This window comes from Pelophylax lessonae (genome assembly GCF_965119305.1).
Source record: "Pelophylax lessonae genome assembly, chromosome: 12".
NCBI lineage: Eukaryota > Metazoa > Chordata > Amphibia > Anura > Ranidae > Pelophylax > Pelophylax lessonae.
Genome location: NC_138779.1, coordinates 131,058,835 through 131,083,025, shown reverse-complemented (window position 1 = coordinate 131,083,025; position 24,191 = coordinate 131,058,835). Strand labels below are relative to the sequence as shown.

The following is a 24,191-nucleotide window of genomic DNA, read 5'->3' as shown; positions in this document are numbered from 1 at the left end:
TATTTTCAGTTTTCCTGTGTTTTCAAGTCTGTTTCTTGCTACTCTACTGATGTGACACAAGGGTTGATGTACTAAAATGGGAGAGTGCAAAATCGGATGCAGTTATGCATATAAACCAATCACCTTCCAGGTTTTATTGTCAAAGCGTAACTGAACAAGATGAAGTTAAAAAACAGTTAGGCCCGGAGTAGAAGAGAGAAGCCTATATGCAGGGCCGGCATGACTCTGTATGACTGGGTTAAAAGGGGTTCGGACATAGGAGGAGTTTTGGAGAGAAGAGTAAATAATGGGGTAATACTTACCAGATTGGTGGAAACTATGGAGCAGGTAGGGCTTCAGAAGTTGGGAACGTAGGAAGTAGTTGGGAGGAGTTAGTTGGGAGAGAGCCTGGATAGGACAACTTCCCACCCTCCCCTCCCTTAGAGTTAAAGGTTCTAATGTCTTTGTTTTGTCATTGACAAGTTCTGGGTTTTGGTATTTTTTTCATGGCGGCTGGCGGGGCACGAGGTCCTTGGATCTGTTATGATTAGGTGCAAAAAGGTACATTTGTAGGGACCCGTCTTGGGTTTGGCTCCCATTTTTCTGGCTGCTGGTACCTGTGATACTGGTTTGTCTCTGAGCCAGTGTTTCTGTGGCTGGAGGCCTATAATGGTGGTTTTCGCAGGTACTTGAAGTGGTTGCACACGAGGACCTTGGGGCTCCTGGGAATACTGTCTGTGTGTTCATATGTTAATATGTTTAATATGTTATTTATATTTGGTTCATAAAATGCTGCTATGGCCATTAAAACTCCAGTCAGTGTCATGTCTGGTTAATTTATTATAGTAGTAAGTGGAGTGGTGGTCAGGAAGTCTGGGAGAAAACATCTTTTGTACCTAGTTATGTTTGTTTACCATGCAGAGCTGCACCAGATTACAGTTTTAGTAAATCTCTCCCACTATGTGCCTCTCTTCCTGGCAGCATTCACCATTTTGAGAGTCGTTTGCTTGAAAATCAGCTATTTCATTCATTTAGCCCACTTATTGGCAGGAGTTTGAGGTCTGGAGTTGTAAAGCAGGTCCTCACCTTTCCCCAGAGCTGCTCTCCTGACCATTAAAGTAGCTCTGCACTGTTCAGGAGTCTGCTAATCTTGGTCCTGGGCCAGAGCTCAGCATTACGCCTCCTTCATTATTCCCAGTTTGACCACACTCAGCCAAATGAAACATGCAGAAAAAGTTTTTGATCATGTCAACTTATTTGGAAAAAAACATTAGAAACATTTCTCTTTCCTAAAAGGTATATAAATAGGAAATATAAAAAAAAAGTTCAATTACATAATGGGACAAGACAAGGGCGTCCTCTTACACGCACTCTTTTTTATTCAGTTATGGATATACCACAATGTAGAATTTAGACAAAATAATGACATACACAATATAGCCACAAAGAATACAAAGTGGCAGTTTTCACTTGCCTATATCTCAACCATTAATTCCACTATCCAGTGTGGAAAAAAAAAAAAGAGCAGTTCAGTCAACTTTTTTGATTTTAAAGTTGACTTTTCTAAATCTGAAATTTGTGCCCTTCAAATAAAAAAATGATATACTAACCCAAATTATTCTTTAAAGATTCAACTCAACACATATGAAGTATGAAGAAGGGGCTAAAACTAGATGTATTGATAATCTCTACAACTTACATTTTAAACTATTTGAAAACTCGAAAAAATGTCTGCAGGAGAAAAACGATTGGTACAACTAGAGTTGCCCAGTCTGGGGTTGCGGACTTTAAAGGCACAAACTGAGTAGGCACAATTGATTTGATTAAAATCTATACAATTTATTAAAGATATACAAATGGTATATCTTTAATAAAATTTATAGATTTTAATCAAATCAATTGTGCCTACTCAGTTTGTGCCTTTAAAGTCCGCAACCCCAGACTGGGCAACTCTAGTTGTACCAATCGTTTTTCTCCTTCAATTAATACTAGGATTATGGCACACAAGGGTTAGCTCATCCCTTTTGTCTAGTATCGAAAAAATGTCTATCTTGGTCAGGCAGATTTTAATAAAAATGGTAGTCTTACCAAAAATTCTATTTTCATAATAAATAAAAAAGAAATGAAAATGCAGCTAATATACATTTATAGCCTGCTGAACAAAAGAAATCTAAGCCCTTATCTGATTCACTGCAATTGTTTATCCAGGTAATGTCAACAGGGCCACACAGGGAGAAAAATTTGACCAATTCAGCAGATGAGTGGCCAAGTTTTGTGTTTCTTTTCCCAGTGACCATTGACTCCAGAACCAAAACTGTTTGGAAATGCAAAACTTTTGAGTTGTCACATGAATTGGAGGTTATGGGAAATCTTTAAATGGGGACACCAGTTCTGGTACAAGCTACCTAATATGGAATATCCCATTGCATTTAAAAGATCTCCTACTACTTTAGGCTGTTTCTTTGGACACAAAAACAAATAGATCTGACATTGGCCCAAACCATTCTCTGCACTTCCAAAATAAATAAAACAAAAGGTTTTGCTTCCAATGCACTGTACCCTGCCTATTAGATATGAATAAAAATAGAAATTGCCTGTTTGGCTTTGGCTTTATTCTGATAAAGTTACATCAGAAAAAAAATATTGAACTAGAGAATGATTAGCCCTGGACCCTTGCGTGTGAATCTACAGCATAAATACATCACCACTTATTAAAATGCATTTACATATGACTAAGCCAGTATAGTTATTTGAAAATATTTTTATGTACCTTTGCATTGTTTTTATAATAGCATTTCTTACCTTGTACATCCTATACCTTCTATCTATATTTTAGCTACCATCCAGCCTGCCTGTCTTCCAATGACTAATCAAAACTTTAACCCCAACACCAAATGCTGGATCAGTGGATTTGGTAAAACCGTTGCTTCGTCTGGTGAGTAGAGGAGATTTCTTGAGTTTTTAATGCTATAACAGCAATTGTGAAGACTGTACATGTGGTAGTAATGACTTATGATGAGAAATACTTGTCTATTCTTGTAGAGGAAACTTCTCAGCAACTGATGAAAGCAGAAGTGACCATCATCTCTGAGTCAACCTGCAACAGTGTTAATGTGTATAATGGCCAAATCAGTTCGCGGATGATGTGCGCTGGAGATCTGAAAGGAGGAACAGATTCTTGTCAAGTGAGTATTAGTGGACTAGTTAAGCAGGGATCGTATGGCTTACTTTTACAGCAGTAGAAATAATAGGGTGACTCTATGCAGATGCCGAACAGTTATGCTGGCCATACTTTAGCTGAAAAATCGTTCCAAATCTGTCATTTGGTCCATTTGTTTGTTTTTCGTCCAATTAATGGGCACAAATAAAAAATTGGTTTTAACTTTTCAGAGCGGAAAAATCGAAGGAACTGTTTGGAAAATTCTGCCGAACAAACGATAAATTGAAAGGTTATTGTGTTTCTCACCCGTTTGCACTAGGCGTATGTGACAAAATGAACGAAAAACAAATTAATTTATGTCCAATGAATGATTTATCAATCAAAATTCTGTCATTCCATGATGACACAATCATCTGCTCTCACAACCGTGTGTTCGTTTTTCGAAAATGAGTTCAAACGATTTTTCATATAGTGTATGGCTGGCACTAGAAAAGGGAAGGCTGAAGTAAAGAAATTTTAGCAAAAGCCAGCCTGCGGATAAGGAACCCCAAGGCTTTACCTTAGGAATGGCAAAGTATTTGCAATCTTTACAACTGTAGTCCTCATTGAAAGTCAATGCCGCAGCTGTAAAGGGCCATTCTTACCATTGCGTTATAACTGTGCCAAAATACACATTCAAAGCTACTGAAAACTGCAGAAAAATAGTTTCCATTCTAATCTATTAAGCTCTTTACATTAATTTGTTGTGTACAGTATAGAGTATTTTTAAATATCCTGCTTGCTGCATCTTTTCTTCTTATTTAAACACATATACAGTGGGGGAAATAATTATTTGATCCCCTGCAGATTTTGTAAGTTTGCCCACTTACAAATAAATAAGGGGTCTATAATTTTTTATCATATGTGTATTTTAAATAATAGAGACTGAAAATCAATCAAAAATCCAGAAAAAAAAACTCATGGTACAAATGTTTTAAATTGAGTTGCAGTTCAGTGAGTAAAATAAGTATTTGATCCCCTACCAACCAACAATAATTCTGGCTCCCACAGACTGGCTACAGTAGGTGCTCATGTGGTACACAGATTAGTCCTGTCAATTGAAGAAAGTGCTCCTAATGACAACTCGTTATGTGTATAAAAGACACCTGACCACAGAAAACTACAGAATAACCACAGAAAATACAAAATAACCATCAATCTCCTTCGGTCTGGAGCTCCATGCAAGATTTTGTCTCATGGAGTAAGGATGATCATGAGAAAAGTGAGGAATCAGCCCAGAACTACACAGGAGGAGCTTGTGAAGGATCTTAAGGCAGTTGGGACCACAGTCACTAAACAAACTAATGGTAACACAATACGCCGCCAAGGATTGAAATCCTGCAGTGCCCGCAAGGTCCCCTTCCTCAAGTAGGTACATGTACGGCCCATCTGAAGTTTGCCAATGAACATCTAAATGATTTAGAGAAGGATTGGGAGAAAGTGCTGTGGTCAGGTGAGACCAAAATTGAGCTCTTTGGCATTAACACAACTCGCCACGTTTGGAGAAGGAAACATGCTGACTATGACCCTAAGAACACCATTCCTACAGCCAAGCATGGAGGTGGAAACATAGTGCTTTGGGGCTGTTTCTCTGCTACAGGCCGACTTTGCCGCATTAAGGGGCTTATGAACTAGGGAATGTGTGGTAAAATCTTGGATGAGAACCTTCTTCTTTCAGCCAGAACAATGAAGATGGGTCATGGATGGGTGTTCCAGCATTACAATGACCCAAAGTTTCCCACCAAGCAATGGAGAATTAAAATGTAAAACATATATGCAACAAGCGAGTGGCTCAAGAAGAAGCCCATTAAGGTCATGGAGCGGCCTAGCCAGTCTCCAGACCTTAATGCTGTAGAAAATGTATGGAGGGAGCTGAAACTTCGAGTTGCTTCGAACTACAACTTGAACAACTACAAGAAACATCTAACTTCTGTGCTTGCCAACACGGGTTTCTCCACCAAGTACTAAGTCATGTTTTTTTTGGGAATCAAACACGTATTTTGCTCACTGAACTGCAACTCAATTTATAACTTTGTATCATGTGTTTATTCTGGATTTTTGGTTGATATTCTGTCTCTATCATCTAAAATACCCCTAGGATAAAAATTATAGACCCTTCATTTCTTTGTAAGTAGGCAAATTTACAAAATCTGCAGGGGATTAAATAATTATTTTCCCCACTGTATTATGCTAAAGTTATGCACTAAAAACACAATACGCCTTTTAATCAGTGCAATTTTACTCATGCATCCATGATTTTACATATTTGTTGGAGGAAAATTGAAAAAATTGAGCAAAACACTGCAGTACAGAAAATGTTAGCACACCACATTAAATCCACCACACACTTTTTAATGCACTGGTGGGAGTGGGCAATTTGTCTTCTGTATGTAAAGATTTTTTCTATCCCACCAGTTTGGTAAGGTTTGGTGAGGTAGACATACTCATGACAACCCAAGAAGTTGTCATAGATGGGTGTCAGTCATGAATTTTCCTCAAAATGTGGACAAAGTCATTACTTGAGCCCAATTCTCCTGTATTCGTCAGCTCACCACAAAGACAGAGATTCTCCAAGAGAGGACATTTGCCCAAATTGAGAAATCCAAGTGTAATAAGCCAAAAAGAGCGCCAAATGAAAAATCCGTAGGAGTCCAAAAGTTTTATTATTGAACTGGTTGCAACAAGCAAGGCAAAGGACAGTCAATGTTTTTGAGGGCCACACAATCCCCTTTTCTCAGTGCTGGAGGAATAAAATAGCACACATGACCTAGGTCATGAAGTAGACTTGGTCAAGTAGCAATGAGTGGATGCTCCCAACTAAGATACCAGTGTGTATTTGTTAACCAGGGGACCCAAAAATCCTTTATGTAATGCTGAAGGCAATCTCTGTATAGCTGCAGGCCCTTCTAAGTATTAACTTTAATATTGGAACCTTCACTTTTATAGCTTTCAAGTGTTCACCAGGTGATTACTTCTACCGTTATATACTTCTCTCCCCCTGCTGCATGCTTTGCCATTTACAAAGGGGAGTAAAAGTAAACACCCTTGAAATATATGAAAGCTATGATGCCATTGAGTTCGGATTTTAATACTAGATGATGTATGGCCACCAGTAATAGTCACCTTCAACTGGACCTGTAATGTTGAAGGACTCATCGCTAGTCAGCCAAGTAGTTTAAGGACTAGAGGTGGATAAGAGGCAAACACGTAATTTCAACATTTTAGAGCACATCCAGTTGAATGTGGCAGACAATTAATAACAGTTATAGGTCTTATTGCTGCTATCAAAGTGTCATTTACCATAGTCACAAATTTTTTTGAGTCACTGACTCAAAACGCTGTATCGATTTTTGTTTAAATATGTCTTCTTACCTAAATAATTTGTGCAAATCCTCAGTCTATCCCTGTAACTGCAGCTGATGTTTTTTTTTTTTACAATTTTTGTTTCTTCATAACAGCCAGTAAGGGGGAATGATTCATAAACGTCCTGCTGACTGCAGAAGTGAAAAAAAAACATCCCTGGGCACACTTTAGGTGTGCATGTGACAGGCAAAGAGTAGACTTTAAAGGATATGTCCACCTTTTCACAAAAAAATATAAATGCACATTTTTTTACAGGTTAAAAAATGTGCATTGATTATTTGATGCTGCAGAAGCCTGTAAAGCATTGCACTAGACCATGTAGGTCTCCTGCAGATCTCTCAGTGTATCGGCTTCCTCGAGGAAGTATAAAGTATAAGTACAAAAGTAAACGATGCAAACATAGTCAAATTTGTACAACTTCTTAACAGTTTGTAAGGGATTACAATAAGCATATCAGTTTACATGTAACTGTATAAAGGCGAACCCGATAGGTCGGGAGCAATGAGGTCTAGGGCATTGTCCAGCACCCAGAGACACCCCATCTGGGGACATACTGTGTCTCAGGATGGTGTCAACACCTGCAACCTTCTGCTGCAGTATCTCAAGGTGTTCCCTTATATCATAGATTGAGCATAGCAATATACTTGAACAATTTTAACAATTTTAACAGTAGACTCTTATGGTAAACCTTGGGTGTAATAATACTGTAGAAGCATTGCTGGGCTGGGGTATGGTGGGGGGGGGGGGGGATATTCAGTTCTTGACTCAGTTCTTGACTTGAGTTATACTTTAAAGCGGTAGTGTACTCCTCTTTTTAACTTTTACCTACAGGTAAGCCTATAATAAGGCTTACCTGTAGGTACAATTAATATCTCCTAAACCTGCACGGTTTAGGAGATATTCGCCCTGCATGCGCCGGTGACACCAGCGGCGCATACGCTCTGAAGGTCTGGCGGACCTTCAGAGCTCCTTGCAGGCTCCTTGCCGAAAAGTGAACTCCCGTACGCATGCACGGGAGTGACATCATCGCGGCTCAGGCCACTCACAGCGCCGGAGACGCCGAACCCGGAAGAGACACTGAGGGAAGATGTCAGCTGCCTCAGTGGTTTCCCGGGCAACCACTTCGGGGCTTCGTTCTTAGGTAAGTATTTTATAATGTGAAAGTATGCGATGCATACTATCTCATTATGCCTTTGTCCTGCAGGGTTTTTTTTTTTTTTTTGAGGATACAACCGCTTTCAGCGAACTTGTGCCCAGCTCATGCACACTGAAGTATTTCCATATTGTGCACAAGCAGTAAAAGCACTCCCAAGCCCTCATTCACCTCTGTATCCAATCTATACGTATGGAAAAAATCAATTTTCAAAGTTCACAACACAGGCATTTAAGTCTTAGCTTTCTTTTTCCTCTGAGCGCAGATCCTGGCAGGCTGCTAACCTTTTAATGCACACAAGCAGCAGGTCTTTCTAATCTGTAAGAAACAAACCTGACCTTGGAGTTTTTGATATAATCTTTGAGGATCTTTGACAAGGAATAACATTAAAAAAAAAAGCAGGAAAGGCCAGGATTGGCTTGTTTTGACGTGTATGTTCATCTTTTCAGAAAAAATAAAAAGGTAAACTAGCACCCTACAGTCATCCCACCCCTCACCCAGGAGCAGTCCTGGAATATAAAAACTGCCTTGTACTTCCTCTTCTTTTCCTAAGGACGCTGGGATGGATAAGAGTGATTCTGATTGGTTACCACCAGCAAACACAAATCAAAACTGCTCTGATTCGTCGCTACTCCCTTAGGGAATGAGGGGGAAGAACAGCGTATTTTTCAAGTTCCTAAATAAATCAAAAAACCCAAAGATATTGGACTGGTCATTGTCTCAGTGCTCACACTTGGAGAAACATGCTTAAATGTGCTGTTGTTGTTAGCGGTAACCCAGGGGGACCCATATCCAGCAAAATGGCTGGGAATTGTGCTATACTAAAAACTTAAACTAACCCTTTAGCTCCTTTTTCGCTTGTTAATAAATCGTTTCAAGTGTTATTAAAGTGGAAAAGAAAGAAGTGGAAAGTTATTGCCACTCTTGTATTCGGTGTATTCAGAGGAAGACTTTACCACATGGTGCTGCTACAATGGGCCATCTGCAAAGTCAAGGACCTATGGAGTTGGTGTGCATTGACTTCCTGTGTCTTGAACTTAATTCTTTCATGTGGTGGCTGCATTGGGTTTTTTTTAAGCTTTCTTTCCTTTATTTTCACCTGGTGATTCAAACAGTAGGTCTGTAGTTTTTCAACAGAGAAAGCTGTCCTGCAAATGTAACAGTTAGAGAGTTGGAAACAAAAATTTACCACAGACAGGGATGCTTACAATGATCAGATTTTATTTTTTCATGTAAAACCTTTATCCCAGAAGAAGAAAAAAAAAAACACAGTTGCAGAAACTGCTTGTGTAACTGTAGTGTGATGTGGAGTTTGGCTTCAATTTGTTAGTGTGTCTAAATCTGCTAGTACACCTATTCTGACATTGATGCAGTCTAAATGTGCCTCCAGTGCTAATTCCTCCACAGTGGTGGCACTCTAATACAGGAAATGTGTTACTGGCCAGATCATGGGATGAAAATAGAGGGGAGAAAGCCTAAAAAAAAAAAAGAAAAAGGATGCAGCCACCACATCTAATGATATGTTAGTTTTTTTCGTTTTGAGTTTGATATTGCTTTAATATCCATAGTTTAAGCACATATGCAATTTAAATGCTGTAATCTGATCTAAACAATTGTTGTCCAAATACGAGAGGCAGGTGTATTTTGGCATCTTTTGCCTATTTCTTCCAGATCTGTGCAGTAATATAGCATGAAGCAAGTTCTGCACCTTGTGTGTGTACAGCTATTTCTTGTACTACAGACCAGTCACTGCTGCTCTCTCACCTTGTGCAGGGTGACCGGTCTTGTATCAGCGCATAGCGCCCAATGGGCTTTCTCTTGGGGGCTAATAGCCTGAACCTTTAAGAAAGCCCATTGGGCACTACGCGTGAGGTGGTCAGTGGCGGAATCTAGCTGGGGTTAGGTGGAGGTGTCTGCAGAGCATTGTATTGTGAAATGCCTGTTTTTTTACTTGGATTTTTAAAATAAAATAAATCCTTTTTATTAGCGATATGCAGTATGGTTCTTTGCTCTTGTCTCCTAAATGATTGACACCATGCTAAGAGTTGCTGAGAGGCACGGATTTGGAGTGTACAGCCAGTGGGAGCGGTGCCACTTATAACACTGCAAAGCAGGACTCACACCTATGCTGGCGACAATGCGGCAAAACTGGTACATTGACCCATATAATTAAAAGAAACAACTGCGCTAATGCAACAAAGACTGTGTAAAAACAGCGACTTCAAGTGTGACCAACACCCCAAAGACAAATAAGAATAACAAGTCGCGCTAAAAGTGATCAAACGATATTAAGATTGTGTCAGATAATAATTGAATAGTCCATAAAGTCCATAAAAGCCAGGTATATTAAAAAGATGACTTGTAAAATATTCGTATGAATGGGAGGCTTCCCAGAAACCAATAAAAACGTGCCAAATGAGAACACAAATTCCAGAGATTCGGTAAGGGCTATACACAATGGATCTCACAGTCCAGACCGATCCCCCTCAGTGGTATGGTTATATGTGGAATAAAAGTGAGAATGCCATAGTGTAAAACCAAAAACAAATGTGGGGTAATAAAAGAAAAAATACCACTTTCTAGAGATGTGAATCACCAAAGTGCCAAAAAATTTAATAAATGGTATAAAAATGGGGTGAAAGAATGAGAAACCACCACCAACAGATCCGATAAGGTACTTCTTACCAAAAGTAAAAGATATCGAGCTGAATAATGTTGTGAAATGATGTGAACACACACCTCCACCAATGGGAATGCAGCTTACCAGATACCTCTATCCAAAATGCCCATACAGAGATGCAAGAATCACAAGCATGCTGAAGCTGTGTCACCATAAATCCTAAATAACCTTACCAGATGATGATACAAGGTAGGCAAATGAAAATGGCTGGCGTATACAGGAATGGGAGACCCATGTGGCCGCAGATAGTAGCTCAGGATACAGTGGATAGTCCAGTCATGAAATAAAATAAAAGAGGGGGCGCCAATAGCATAAAATCCCACAATTTATTAAATTAACAAAAGAATCACACTTACAGTGCAGAGAAGACAAACGGCAAGGGAGAGGAATACAGCCGCCGGCCGGACGGCTCCGCTCGCCCGTACTTCCTAGACGCTAATGAGGATGATGTCAGCACGCCGTGAACTGACGCGTTTAGTCAGAGATGACGTTATCAAAGGTACGAGCGGCGTGCTGACGCCACCTATTTAAAACAAAAAAGGAATTAAATCAACAACCGGAAGCTCCCAGTTGGCCATTTTTGAAATGGTAATGGAGACAGGAACTGGTAGGCGTGGACCGGAACTTTATTACCCCACATTTGTTTTTGGTTTTACGCTATGGCGTTCTCACTTTTATTCCACATATAACCATACCACTGAGGGGGATCGGTCTGGACTGTGAGATCCATCGTGTATCGCCCTTGCCGAATCTCTGGAATTTGTGTTCTTATTTGGCATGTTTTTATTGGTTTCTGGTAAGCCTCCCATTCATACGGATATTTTACAAGTCATCTTTTAAATATCTGGCTTTTATGGACTTTATGAACTATTCAATTATTATCTGACACAATCTTAATATTGTTTGATCACTTTTAGCGCGACTTGTTTACATTGACCCATATGTTGTGGTCATATCTACACTTACGTAGCTTCTGGGCTGAAATATTTAAGTTGATTTCAAAAGTTACAGGGGTGTTATTGCGCCCTAACATTGAGCAGGCTATTCTACGCATTAACATATCTACAATACCTGTTCCTCTACGTCCGGTAACAATGCAAATATTAAATGGCAGCTAGAGCAATAATCCTTAGGAATTGGAAATCCAATTTTGCACCTAATATTAGCGATGCTTTGAGACTGGTGGAGGATATCTATGGGTATGAAAGAATCCTAGCATACAGAAATGGAAATTCCAACAAATTTGAAAAGGCTTGGGAACCTTGGAAAACCATGGGCCATCAATTATGATTAATACCCTATTAAGGTTGATAATTGTGCGAATTTGCTAAGTGCACTACCTCTTTAAAGGAGCATGGAACGCTTCTTTCCATTTTTCTTTTGTTTTGTTTTTTCCTCTTCATTTCCATCCCTTTAGGCTCCTTTCACACGGCCGCTCCGTGTGTCCGCAAATCATCCAATCCGTTTGCGGATGATTTGCGGACATAATGTAAGTGAATGGCACTGCGGGTGTCAGCGGAATACCATCCGCTGACACCCGATTTTCCTCCATTCAGTTCTGTTCCGTTTTTACAAATGGAACAGAACCCATTTTTTCTTCCGTGTAAAACACGGAAAGGAAGGAAAATCGGATGTCAGCGGTGTCATCCGCTGACATCCGCAGTGCCATAGACATACATTATGTCCGCATATCATCCGCAAACGGATGGGATGATATGCGGGCACACGGAGCGGATGACAGAAATGTCATCCGCTCCGTGGTAAAAAAAAAAAAAAAGTCCCGCAGCGGACCTTTCACACGGAGCGGCCGTGTGAAAGGAGCCTTATTCATGTTACCTAGTTACTTCATTGCTGTTTGTTGATACTGACTTCATGATATAAACATTTTTTTTTTATTTCTGTGCATAGGCACGCTCAGTTTATGTGATTTGTGACCCTTTGGTGATTGTAATTTCTATACGATGTAATTGAACGACACCCTGTTGTTACTTGTAAATTACCTATGCTTTCTTTACTTGCATTCTGTTTGTCTTGAAAAACTTAATAAACATTTAAACTTTAAAATAACACTTCAAAGCTCATATAGACCATCTTTAATTAGTGAGGTTCATTCATCAGGTGTGTAATAAAGAATCTGCACTAAGGATATACCTATCTGGCTGCAGCCTACCTCATATATAGTCAGAGTTGTATAAAGTACTCGAAACCCATACTTGAGTAAAAGTACAAGTGCTCGATCAAAAAGTGACTTGAGTAGAAGTACTAAAGTATTCAACATTTTTTGTACTTAAGTATCGCAAGTAGTTTTTTTTTTAAATTTTGCTACTCAAGTACTGAAAGTAAAAGTACCAGTAGTTTTGAAAGAAAAATTGCTACTCAAGTACTGAAAGTAAAAGTACAAGTACTATGTTATGTAGTTATTAAAGAAAGAAGTCAAAAGTTTGAACATCATATTGTTTTTTATTATTTCAAATGCAGCTTTTATTTATACATACAGTAGCATTTATTTTCGTATGCGCTGCTAATACACATGTTTTGAGCTTCATGAAATTTGCCATCTACGGTTCTGGCAGTGGTAATTTTTATAATAGTAACGAGTAACTATGCAGCACAAAAATAAAATATCGGAGTAGAAGTATTGAAATCATCGAAAAAATGTAGTGAAGTAAAAGTGGAAGTAGGAGAAAAAAATTCTACTCCAGGAAAGTACAGATACCGCCTTTCAGTACTTAAGTACAGTAGTGAAGTAGTTCTACTTAGTTACTATACATCTCTGTATATAGTCCCACTAGGGGATATATATAAATATTGGAATCTCTATAGGAATTCCATTCATCCATGTTCATACATATGGACAGTTCCTGATTGGAGTTTCATTTAGTCACTTTTCACGTGTCACTTTACTAATTTTTTGCTGCTATATATATGGTTTAATATTGGAGATTTCCATTAGTTATTAATTTATTGTGGCATTGCATGGTGGCACTTTATAAATCACCTCATTTATATATGCACATTTGTCACATTTGTTTACACTATGTGCTTTTTACCATAATCAATTCTGTTACTGCCAATTAAATTATTTTTTGAAGTTACTAATTTAGTGTGATATTGCACTTTGGCACTTTAATTGCACGTTTGTCACTTTAGCACATTACTGTTGATTGGTTTGATTTAATTTATATTGATTTAATGCATGTATACTCACTAGTTTGACATTATATTATAGTATTAGGCAGCGCCACATACCTCCACTTCATTTCATTCATCAGGTGAGAAGACACCCATAGGTGGGGTGAAGGGCACTGTGGTGATCAGAGGCAATTACTAAAGAGTTTCTGGTGTATGGGACTGTGCTTTTTTTTTTCGGACAATGAATCATTTATTGAAAAGAAAGGATGGACTCACATAATTTATTATTTATAGATGGTTTTTACACTGTTTTCCGATATTTATTTATGCACTATAATTTAAAGGGACTTTATTAAATGAGAGCAATGCACTTTTTTGTTACGAGATCAGGTGATTGTTTCGGTCATTGCAGAATATTCCACCTCATTTTCTTCATAAGTTCCTGGGTTGCTTTTGCAGTGTCTTTTGGATCATTATCCATCTGTACTGTGAAGCACCGTCCAATCAACTTTGCTGCATTTGGCTTAATCTGGGCTGACAGTATATCTCTAAACACTGCAGAATTCATCCGGCTGCTTCTGTCTTCTGTCACATCATCAATAAACATCAATGACCCAGTACCACTGGAAGCCATGCATGCTCATTGCATCACACTGCCTCCACCATGTTTTACAGATGACGTTGTGTGCTTTGGATCATGAGTTGTAACAAGACTTCTCCACACTTTTTTCTACCCGTCATTCTGGTACAGAATAAACTTTGTTTCATCCGTCCAAAGAATGCTTTTCCAGAACTGGTCTGTTTTTTTTAGATGTTTATTGGCAAAGTCTAATCTGGCTTTTCTATTCTTCAGGCTTATGAATGGTTTGCACCTTGTGGTGAACCCTCTGTTTTTGCTCTTGTGTAGCCGTCTCTTGATTGTAGACTTTGACAATGATACGCCCACCTCCTTGTGAGTGTCCTTCATATGTCTGGATGTTGTGAATGGGTTTTTCTTTACCATAGAGAGGATCCTGAGATCATCCACTACTGTTGTCTTCCATAAATGTCCAGCCCTTTTTATGTTGCTGAGCTCACCAGTACGTTCTTCTTTCCTCAGAATGTACCAAACTGTTGATTTGGGCACTCCCAATGTTGCTGCTATCTCTCTGATGGATTTGTTTCATTTTTGAAGCCTTACAATGGGCTGTTTCACTTGCATGGACAGCTCCTTTGAATGCATGATGTAGGTTCACAACAATAGATTTCAAATGCAAATACCACACTAAGAATCAACTCCAGACCTTTTACCTGCTTAGTTGATGAAGAAATAACAAATCCCACACCTGGCCATGAAACAGCTTTTGATTCAATTGTCCAATTACTTTTGGTCCCTTGAGAAATGGGGGGGGGTGGCTATTCTTAAGAGCTGTAATTCATAAACCCTTCGTCCAATTTGGATGTACATACTCTAAAATTAAACCTGAGAGTGTGCACTTTCAGCCCATATCCACTATATAACTATACCTTGAATATGTTTTGGTAAGTACCAGAAAAACATAAAATTGTGCCTGTGTCCAAATATATATGGATCTAACTGTACCTTTGTGGCTGTCAAGGAATATATTTAAATTCAGAGGCATTAAGTGATAGTGATGCTAAGTGAGGACTTATTACCACTTGCTTCCATCAAGCCTCTATTCTTAGTATCTTAGGCCTTATGTTCACACAAATATTATAAGTTGTGAAACTTGTGATCAATGCTCTGCAGCTAGGTATGTATTACTTTTCCCTTGGCAGCTTATATGCAAATACTAAGGGTGCCACAGATATTAATGGGCCTAGGGCGTTGGAGCATGCATGCAGAAAAGCAATGCTAGTATACAGATCTACAAATATCTGTGTGGACTGTACCTTTTGGGCATTTAAACTTTAAGATTTTTTATACATCTGCCCATAACAGCAATTTTAGCTGTATGGTAAAGTTAGCACTTGTTCATGTTATTTGATGTCATTCAATGCTTACCCAATTACTCACATGTAGACGTACACTAATGTCTGTAGTCTGATATTGTTACAGGGGGACAGTGGAGGACCACTCGTGTGTTCGCAGGAAAACCGTTGGTATTTGGCCGGTGTGACAAGTTGGGGAACTGGCTGTGGGCAGCGCAATAAACCAGGAGTGTACACTCGTGTTACTGAATTTCGAAGCTGGATAATCAAAATGATGGAGGTAAGAACAAAAACAAGATTTTCACCAGTAGGATGGAAGTAAAAGAAGGCATTGCAGTTCAGGTTACTCACCTTAAGAGTCCATTTACATTTTTGCAATATGTTAACACGCATTAACGAGTGTTGCAATATTTAATATAAATGGGCTGCCAACACACTGAAACATTCCAAAAAATCAGACATGCTAAAAATTTTATAACGCAATGCAGTATGGTGTGTTTCCATGCTTTGTGGCCTTAGTGCATTGGGGTGCCATTCAGAATGAATGACACCGCAATACAAGTAGTGGTTAAGGGTGCATCCTAACCAAATCAAAGAAATCTAGATATCTGGGGTTCAAGCTGAATAGCCTAATAACAAAGATGGCACTAGGAACAGTGGTACGGTAATGGAATGTACTGACAGAAGTCATTATACTACTATCGCTGTATTATTTTATATTTCAAAATAGCTAACTTGAAAAAAAAAATTGCCCATTATGTGAGTTACTGCCATCTTCAGGAATAAGTGAAATTGAGATTTTCACTTTTGTGAAACTATGAAATTTCTTAATTTCATCTAAATGGAATAGAGTCTATGGGGAAGGTGTTAGGAAGGTTTTCATTGTTTTTTATGGAGGCAATGCTCCTAAAATAGCTCATAAGTGTTACTGAAGAAAAAACAGACAGCAAAAGAAAACAGACAGCAAAAAAAAAAAAACACAGTTTTAACTATTCTTTTTGGACCAGGGACCAGTTTGTAGAGGATTTTTCCATAGAATGGAGGGGGGTAGTTGTTTGATGTTAGCGCTTCAATTATCCCGACACCATGGTGGTTATGGTGTCAGGATGATTGAGGCACATTATTTCTATTATCACATTGTAAAATATATTGAAACAGTTCAACTCACCATAATTCAGCTTGTCACTTGCCACTGTAGTCTGCCTCTAGGTGCAACTTGTCATCCCCAATATGTAATTTGTCAGCCACCATATGTAGCTTGTCAGCCCCAGCCACTAGATGCAGCTACCACCTCAGCAGGTACAGGAAACCGAAAACGGGCACGTGTGCCATTGACACTGGGTTCCCTTTTAAAATCTGGAGGCAGACTCTACAGCGGTAATGTCCACAAGCTGAGTCTGTGCTCTGCCTCTTCTGCAGTGCAGACCCGGTCTCAAAAAAGGCCACGGACTGGTACAGGGCTGCGGCCCAAGGGTTGGGGACCCCTGCTTTACTTTACATAAATATACAGTATATGTAGCACTGCCCCCCAGAGGACTACTGGATATTACACTTTAGGGATTTCCCTGGGTTACCGTAGAAACTTTATGCAGAAAACTTAACACTTTAAGTTCTTAAGATGGGTCAAGGATCAGTCCAGGGATTTTTGTTTTTGTGGTTTTATTTAAATTGGGATGGGAGAAGGGATGAGTTGGATACTCCAACTGTTAACTATTCACAATGCTGAGGACTTCTAACTCGAGAATGTGGCAAGGCCGCTACTTCATCTTGCCACTTGAATGAAGATGAGGTAAGTGTTCCTATAGTATTTCTCTTCAGAGTACTCCACTAGTACCCCCTTTCTCTCTGGGCTAGCTGACACCCGTCCACTGACTCTACACTCCGGAGTGGTCCCCTTCCTGGGCAGACTTCTGGGCAAGTTACTCTGTACTTATGACACTGTTTTTCCAGATTCTCCTATGCCCTAACTCCTGTAGACAGCTCTTCTGGACCTCTGGGTTCAGCCTCACACCACCGGTACACCAGGCCAACTGCCTGTGACCACCACCAATGCTGCAGAAGACGTCTACCTTATGTGCCCATGGCTTTTAATACCCTGTCCCATAATGCACCACTGTATGTGCAAACCCCCTGGGACAGTACCAAAAGCCTTTGTGTCATTGGTCAGGTTTCCTCCAGCATCCAATGTGACTCCCTATTGGATCAGCTGGGGACACTCCCTGAGACCAGATGAATCACACACTGGGCACACTGAGTAGACCTAACTACAAATCCTGCTCCCTGATAAGCAGAGTGCATAAAGATTTTGCCTGTTGCTCTTCTGGTAAGCAGAGAGAGCCAAAACGACATTCTCTACCGAGCACCTGACTAGAATAGTGCTACACATATAATGAACGTATGTAACTCTTGTGCTATCAATATATGTCAGAAAGGGGAAGGAACCAAATCAATAAAACGATAAGAAAAAACAATGAATTTGGGTAGGGCTGCTGCTACCACTCTGATGCTTATCCTTTGCGATATATTATGTACAAATAGTGGGTGAAAGTGTTGCGCTGCTCATGGACTAATCAATGAATATAGTACTTTCAAATGAAAAAAATGCAAAATTGCATTGATAGGAAAATTGCATTAGCCAAATGGCTGAACAATCGTGCATAAATCTAAATATATAAAATTTCATAATCATCTAATTCTCATGAAGTGCAAGAACAAATCTAAAAAGTGCACTGTGCAAAAGTGCAACACGATGTGTGTAATGAACAATGAAATCAGAATTAAACAAGTCCTATACTTTGCAGGCTACTCCAAAGTCTGATCCTCCCACACTCTAGGCACACCGCTTCATAGCGATCGTATTTCTCCAAAGTACTCGATCAACCTGGCTAACCTTTACTTTCTGATTGTGCCGCTGTGGCACATAAATCATGTTACTTGTTATTCAGTAGGTTGGCTGTGGGGTCTCTACTCTGCATCCGTACTAGGGATGATTGAACGGTTCGGGTCGAACATTGACTGTTCGAAATTCGGCCGAATTTATACACATACACACATATAGGTGTGATAGGAGCGGAGCCCTATGCCTGCAAATAATTTCATTAGTGCAGGCATAGGGTTCTGCTATTTTCACACCTATATGTGTGTATGTGTATAAATACATATATGTGTGTGTGTATATACACCCCTACACAGAAGTCCAGATGTTATGCCTGCCTCCAAAGACGCCCAAAAAATGCCCAAAAAAACGCCTGCAACAAAAACGCCCAGGTGTGTTGTTGCAGGCATTTTTTTGGGGCATTTTTTGGGTGTCTTTGGGGGCAGGCATAACATCTGAACTTCTGTATAGGGGTATATATACACACACACTTATATGTATTTATACACATACACACATATAGGTGTGATAGGAGCGGAGCCCTATGCTTGCAAATAATTTCATTAGCGCAAGCATAGGGTTCTGCTACTTTCACACCTATATATGTATGTGTATATATACATACATGTGTGTGAGTATATATACCCCTACACAGAAGTTAAGATGTCATGCCTGCCTCCAAAGACGTCCACAAATAAGCCCAATAAACGCATGCAACAAAAACGGCCGGGGGTGAAAATAGCGGAGCCCTATGCCTGCTCTACTGCAATTCTAATACAAACAATCTTTTTTTTCTGGTTCTGGGCATGCTACAGAGCTGAAACTTCACATGTACACTTTTTAGACCCCCCAGACACTAAATCCAAAGAAATCTCTTTTTTTTTTTTTCAATAATTTTTTCAATAATTGTCTCTCTATCAAAAACGACAATTTTTAAGAACTTTTTTTTGTGTGATTAATAGTCCCTGGGGCATGACCCAGAAGCCTAGGCACTTTTTAGGGGCATTTATTGGGTTTTAGGGCTTTAAAATTGTGTTTTTTGATTACCCGCAGTTCGGGTCCCATTGATTTCAATGGGGTTCTGAAATCCGGGCCGAACTTTCGGGAAGTTCGGGTGTTCTGGTCGAACCGAACTTTTCAAAAGTTCCATCATCCCTAAACCCTACCACCATTTATGATCCTTGATATCTTGTCTTGCTACATCGTGTATGTTGTCTCCATCGCCTGGATGTATAACCATACCCAAGTTTGCTGGTCTTCTTTTTTCCTTTTTTTTTTTTTTTGTTTTGTGTCTGTTTTACACAAGTTGAATGCTTTACTATACTTTGTCACCATGCTATTGTTATTGATGACTTGACGCCTTCTGTACTGGCTGGTTATTTTTGTACGCTGTTCTTTGAATTTTTCAATACAAATACTTATGGGAAAAAAAAGAATTAAACAAGTCCTTGATGTGTGAACAAATGTGTCCCTTCACATCTGTAAAGTGCACCGTACAAAAATGCAGTCTCCCAAAAAATTTTTAAAAAATAAATAAATAAATAAAGTCAATTGAATATAAGCAAATCCTTATTATTTGTTCAAGTGAATCCCTTTACTGAAGTGTAGAAAAAACTTTTAGGGTGCTCTTTTTCCTCTGCATGCCCTTAACTGTGCTCTTTAAATTCTCACCTCAGTATAATTTGAAAAATGCATATAGTATTAGCCCAACATTGGAGTGGTCATAATCTTTTCCGGCAACAGATGTCCTCGGTACGTCTATTTCTCATCACAAACAAAACCCTTACCAGAGTGAATGGACGGACCCTCAAACGAATGAGCGGTCAAACAGGTGAATGGTACGGTGCAGTTGTCATAGGGTCCACAGCGTATATGAGGCGGTCCTCCAGCTCTTCCCCATCTCCAATTATAGTAAATAACTATAGAATATATTCCCCTCTCGGGCTTCACCAAACATCAGCCATCAGATATACACCTCCTCACTGTCTTCATGGATGTTTTCATGGACCCTATGACAACTGTACCGTACCATTCACCTGTTTGACCGCTCATTCGTTTTTAGGGTCCTTTCACTCTGGTAAGGGTTTTGTTTGTGTGGAGCACAGCGGTTGGGTTCAGATCTAACCCTGGGAGCGGGACTTCTCCTCATATCTTCCACTTTTGTCACCTATCTACTGAAGGACTTTTGTCCGGCCATGATCCTTTGACTTAGGCACGGATTCTACTTAATATTTTCTCCTTTCCAATGGACTTATTATTGGGAATGATTTAATTTGTATACACCCACTAACAGCCATATTGTAATGATATGTCAATGTGTAATTTGAGCTATTAGTGTACTTAGTGTCATTTCGTTTGTTGGCGCTGCACTTTTCTGTTTTCTTTTATTTTTGGATTTATCATATCTTTGGTGCTGGTAGCCTAGTAGGTTTATTTCAGCCCCCTTTTTTTAGGTGCTGCTGGCCAAAAGGCCTGTTATATCATTTGTGTGACCAAGCGTGGCTTTTTACCTCCCTTTTTGGTACTGTGCTGTGCTATGGGTACCGCTGGCTGGTACTGCTGGCTGGTACTGCTGACTGGTACTGCTGTTGATACTGCTGGCTGATACTGCTGTGGGTACTGCTGGCTGGTACTGCTGTGGGTACTGCTGGCTGGTACTGCTGTGGGTACTGCTGGCTCAAGCAGGTACTGCTGGCTGGCACCGCTGTGGGTACTGCTGGCTCAGGTGGGTACTGCTAACTGGTACTGCTGTGGGTACTGCTGGCTCAGGCTGGTACTGCTGGTTGTTACTGCTGGCTGGTACTGCTGGTGTGAAATGCTGGCTGGTACTGCTCTGGGTACTGCTGGCTCAGGCTGGTACTGCTTGCTGGTGTCTTGCTGTGGGTACTGCAGACTGGTACTGCTGTGGATACTGCTGACTGGTACTGCTGTGGGTACTGCTGGCTCAGGCAGGTACTGCTGACTGGCACTGCGGTGGGTACTGCTGGCTCAGGTGGGTACTGCTAACTGGTACTGCTGTGGGTACTGCTGGCTGGTACTTCTGACTCAGGCTGGTACTGCTGGTTGTTACTGCTGGCTGGTACTGCTGGTGTGAAATGCTGGCTGGTACTGCTGGTGTGAAATGCTGGCTTAGGCTGATACTGCTGGCTGGTACTGTGCTGTGCTGTGGGTACTGCTGACTGGTACTGCTGGCTGGTACTGCTGTGGATACTGCTGGCTGGCACTGCTGTTGCTACTGCTGGCTCAGGTGGGTAATGCTAACTGGTACTGCTGTGGGTACCGCTGGCTGGTACTGCTGTGGGTACTGCTGCTGGGAAATGATGGCTGGTACTGCTGGCTCAGGCTGGTACTGCTGGCTGGTACTGCTATGGTTACTGCTGGCTGGTACTGCTGTGGGTACTGCTGGCTGGTACTGCTCAGGCTAGTACTGCTATGGGTACTGCTGGCTGGTACTGCTTTGAGTACTGCTTGCTCAGGCTGGTACTGCTGACTGGTACTGCTGGCTCATGCTGTTACTGCTGGCTCATGCTGGTAATGCTGGCTGATACTGCTTGCTCAGGCTGGTACTGCTGGCTGGTACTGCTGGTTCAGGCTGGTACTGCTGGCTGATACTGCTGTGGGTACTTCTGGCTGGTACTTCTGGCTCAGTCTGGTACTGCTGGCTGGTACTTCTGTGGGTACTGCTGTGGGTACTGCTGGCTCAGGCTGGTACTGCTGAATGGCACTATGGTGGGTACTGCTGGCTCAGACTGGTACTGCTGGCAGGAAATGCTGGCTACAGACTCAGGAGCGGCCACAAAGGAGGAAGAAACGTCCTGTATCTCGGCCAGTCTCCTCACAGGCGGATATCACTCCGCCTGTGACTCACTCATCGGCTCTGTTCTGACAGCTTAGTTAGCCACAGATTCAGTGGCATGGGGGCCGGACCAAAGGATTTTGGGGGCCCCCTTGGAAGCTCGGGCACCTTACAAATTTACTACCTGTACCCCCAGATGGTGGCTCTGTCTAGCTGCTGCCATAACCCCGATATTTAACATCAAAGTAATGACGTACATTCCCAGTTAGGTGATTACTTAGGTTTCAAGTATAACTAAAGGAAAAACATCTTTCTTTTTTGGAGTGGATTAGGACACCTGTCAGTTTTTATTGCAATCTGTGCCTATGTTAGGGAGATTCTTCTTCTCTATTTGTCTTGTTTACCATTATCACTAAGACTGAAAGTGAAAAGAAATCCCACATTTTGGGTTGTCACCAGAACAGGAAAATCTTCTACTGGGACACTTGTTCTGGTGACAACCAGCGATTTCTTCACTTTTCACTTCATGTGGCTATGGGACACAGATGGCAAAACACACCTGGCAGTGGTTATAAATCTCTCTGTCTCTATCCAAATGGAAAAAAAAATACTTTTCATTTAGTTCTACTTTCAGTTTTTAACAATATTGATTTTATCATGTTATCTGAACAAAAATATTCTCTCTTTTTTTTTTGCCAAAGTGCCTCAGGATTTGCTCTTTCTAGGGCACAGTAGGAATACCGAACCTTTTTTTTACTAACCTGTCAATATTTTTCTGATTTTTCTTTTACAGCTGGAGAGGAACAAGTGACCTATTTCTTTAGAGGAGTAAGACAATACGACTTGACTGTGACTCTAGAAAACAAAGCACCACTGAGGAGAAATAATGGGGAGTTCTGAATACCCAGTGGAGTATTAGTGACATTGCTTATATTGCATAATACAGTGTCATACAAAATCGCCTGTCACTAACGGGTTTATGGGAACAAACAAAGCAAAGATCCTCAGAAAATGTCAGTGAAATGTCATTCAGGAGTACCTACCTTGTGATTCTTGGTTAATAATCCTTGCAATAAAGACCTTCTTATGCAGACCTTCTAAGCCTTGGACAAAACTGGAAGTATTGGATCTGTATTTATGGCATAATCTATGTTGGCTAAACAAATGCTTGATTTAGGCTAAAATGATACACAAATCTGCAAAAGAGAAGAAGTTCCAGAGACCTAACAAGCAATATAATTAAATCTCTTACAGTAGCTGAAAGCTAGTCCATAGCCATTGACAAAGACATAGAAGTATGGATTCAGGGTGACACCAATGCATCACTCTAAATCCAATCTTTTGCCTTGAAATGTATTGCATAACCTTCATTGGTGCCAAGTTTGCTGTAAAGTGCTGCAATATATTGCCCTACATATGTGTAGATTGAAACTGTGTTTTAATGCTGCAGAATATAAATACATTAACAAAATGCATACACAATATGGGCAAAGGTATGTGGACATCCCACTCCAAACTCGGGAAAAATGTATGGAGTTGCCATTCCCCCCACTACAACCCCCTCACTCTCTGGGGAGGCTTTTGAAGTCTGTGGGAACGTGTGCCCAAAAAATATTTTTGGTGTTGAAAGAAAGAAAGAACCCATCTGCCAATTGGCAATCCAATTCATCGCAATTCAAAAAATCTGAGGGGTATCCACATACGTTTGACAATACATTTGACTTTAACAAAGCAATACAGTGGTAAAAGATTAAACACAGTTAGAAATACTTTGCCAAAATTGAAAATTATTATTTTTCCACTGCCACGTCAAGTCCACTTACTTTAGTTGAAGGTCATTCCCCACAGGCAGTACAACCAATACAAGCATAGTATCCAGAAGTGGAGTAAAGAGATAAGTATATGATTTTGCTAGTAATGCATTAATATTAATATTTCTTGTCACATCCACATTATTTCCTGATAATAGGGATTATTATTTTTGGTTAATTTTGAAAAAAAAAAAAGGAGATTACCAAAAGAAACATTGTGTGACCATCCTCTGATTGCACGACATGCCATTGATGAAGCGAAACCTCATTC

General features: G+C 40.3%; 1 protein-coding gene across 1 annotated transcript in view; it reads left to right on the top strand.

Moving 5' to 3' along the window:
- Positions 1–23,390, top strand: part of LOC309567884 (transmembrane protease serine 13-like) — a 139,139-nt gene extending 115,749 nt beyond the window's left edge. The window contains exons 10-13 of the mRNA XM_082273396.1: positions 2,816–2,914; positions 3,022–3,164; positions 15,566–15,718; positions 22,903–23,390. Of these exons, the coding sequence (XP_082129522.1) occupies positions 2,816–2,914; positions 3,022–3,164; positions 15,566–15,718; positions 22,903–22,920 (413 nt within the window). The 3' untranslated portion in view covers positions 22,921–23,390. The remainder of the gene's footprint in view (positions 1–2,815; positions 2,915–3,021; positions 3,165–15,565; positions 15,719–22,902) is intronic.
- Positions 23,391–24,191: the final 801 nt, after the last annotated feature.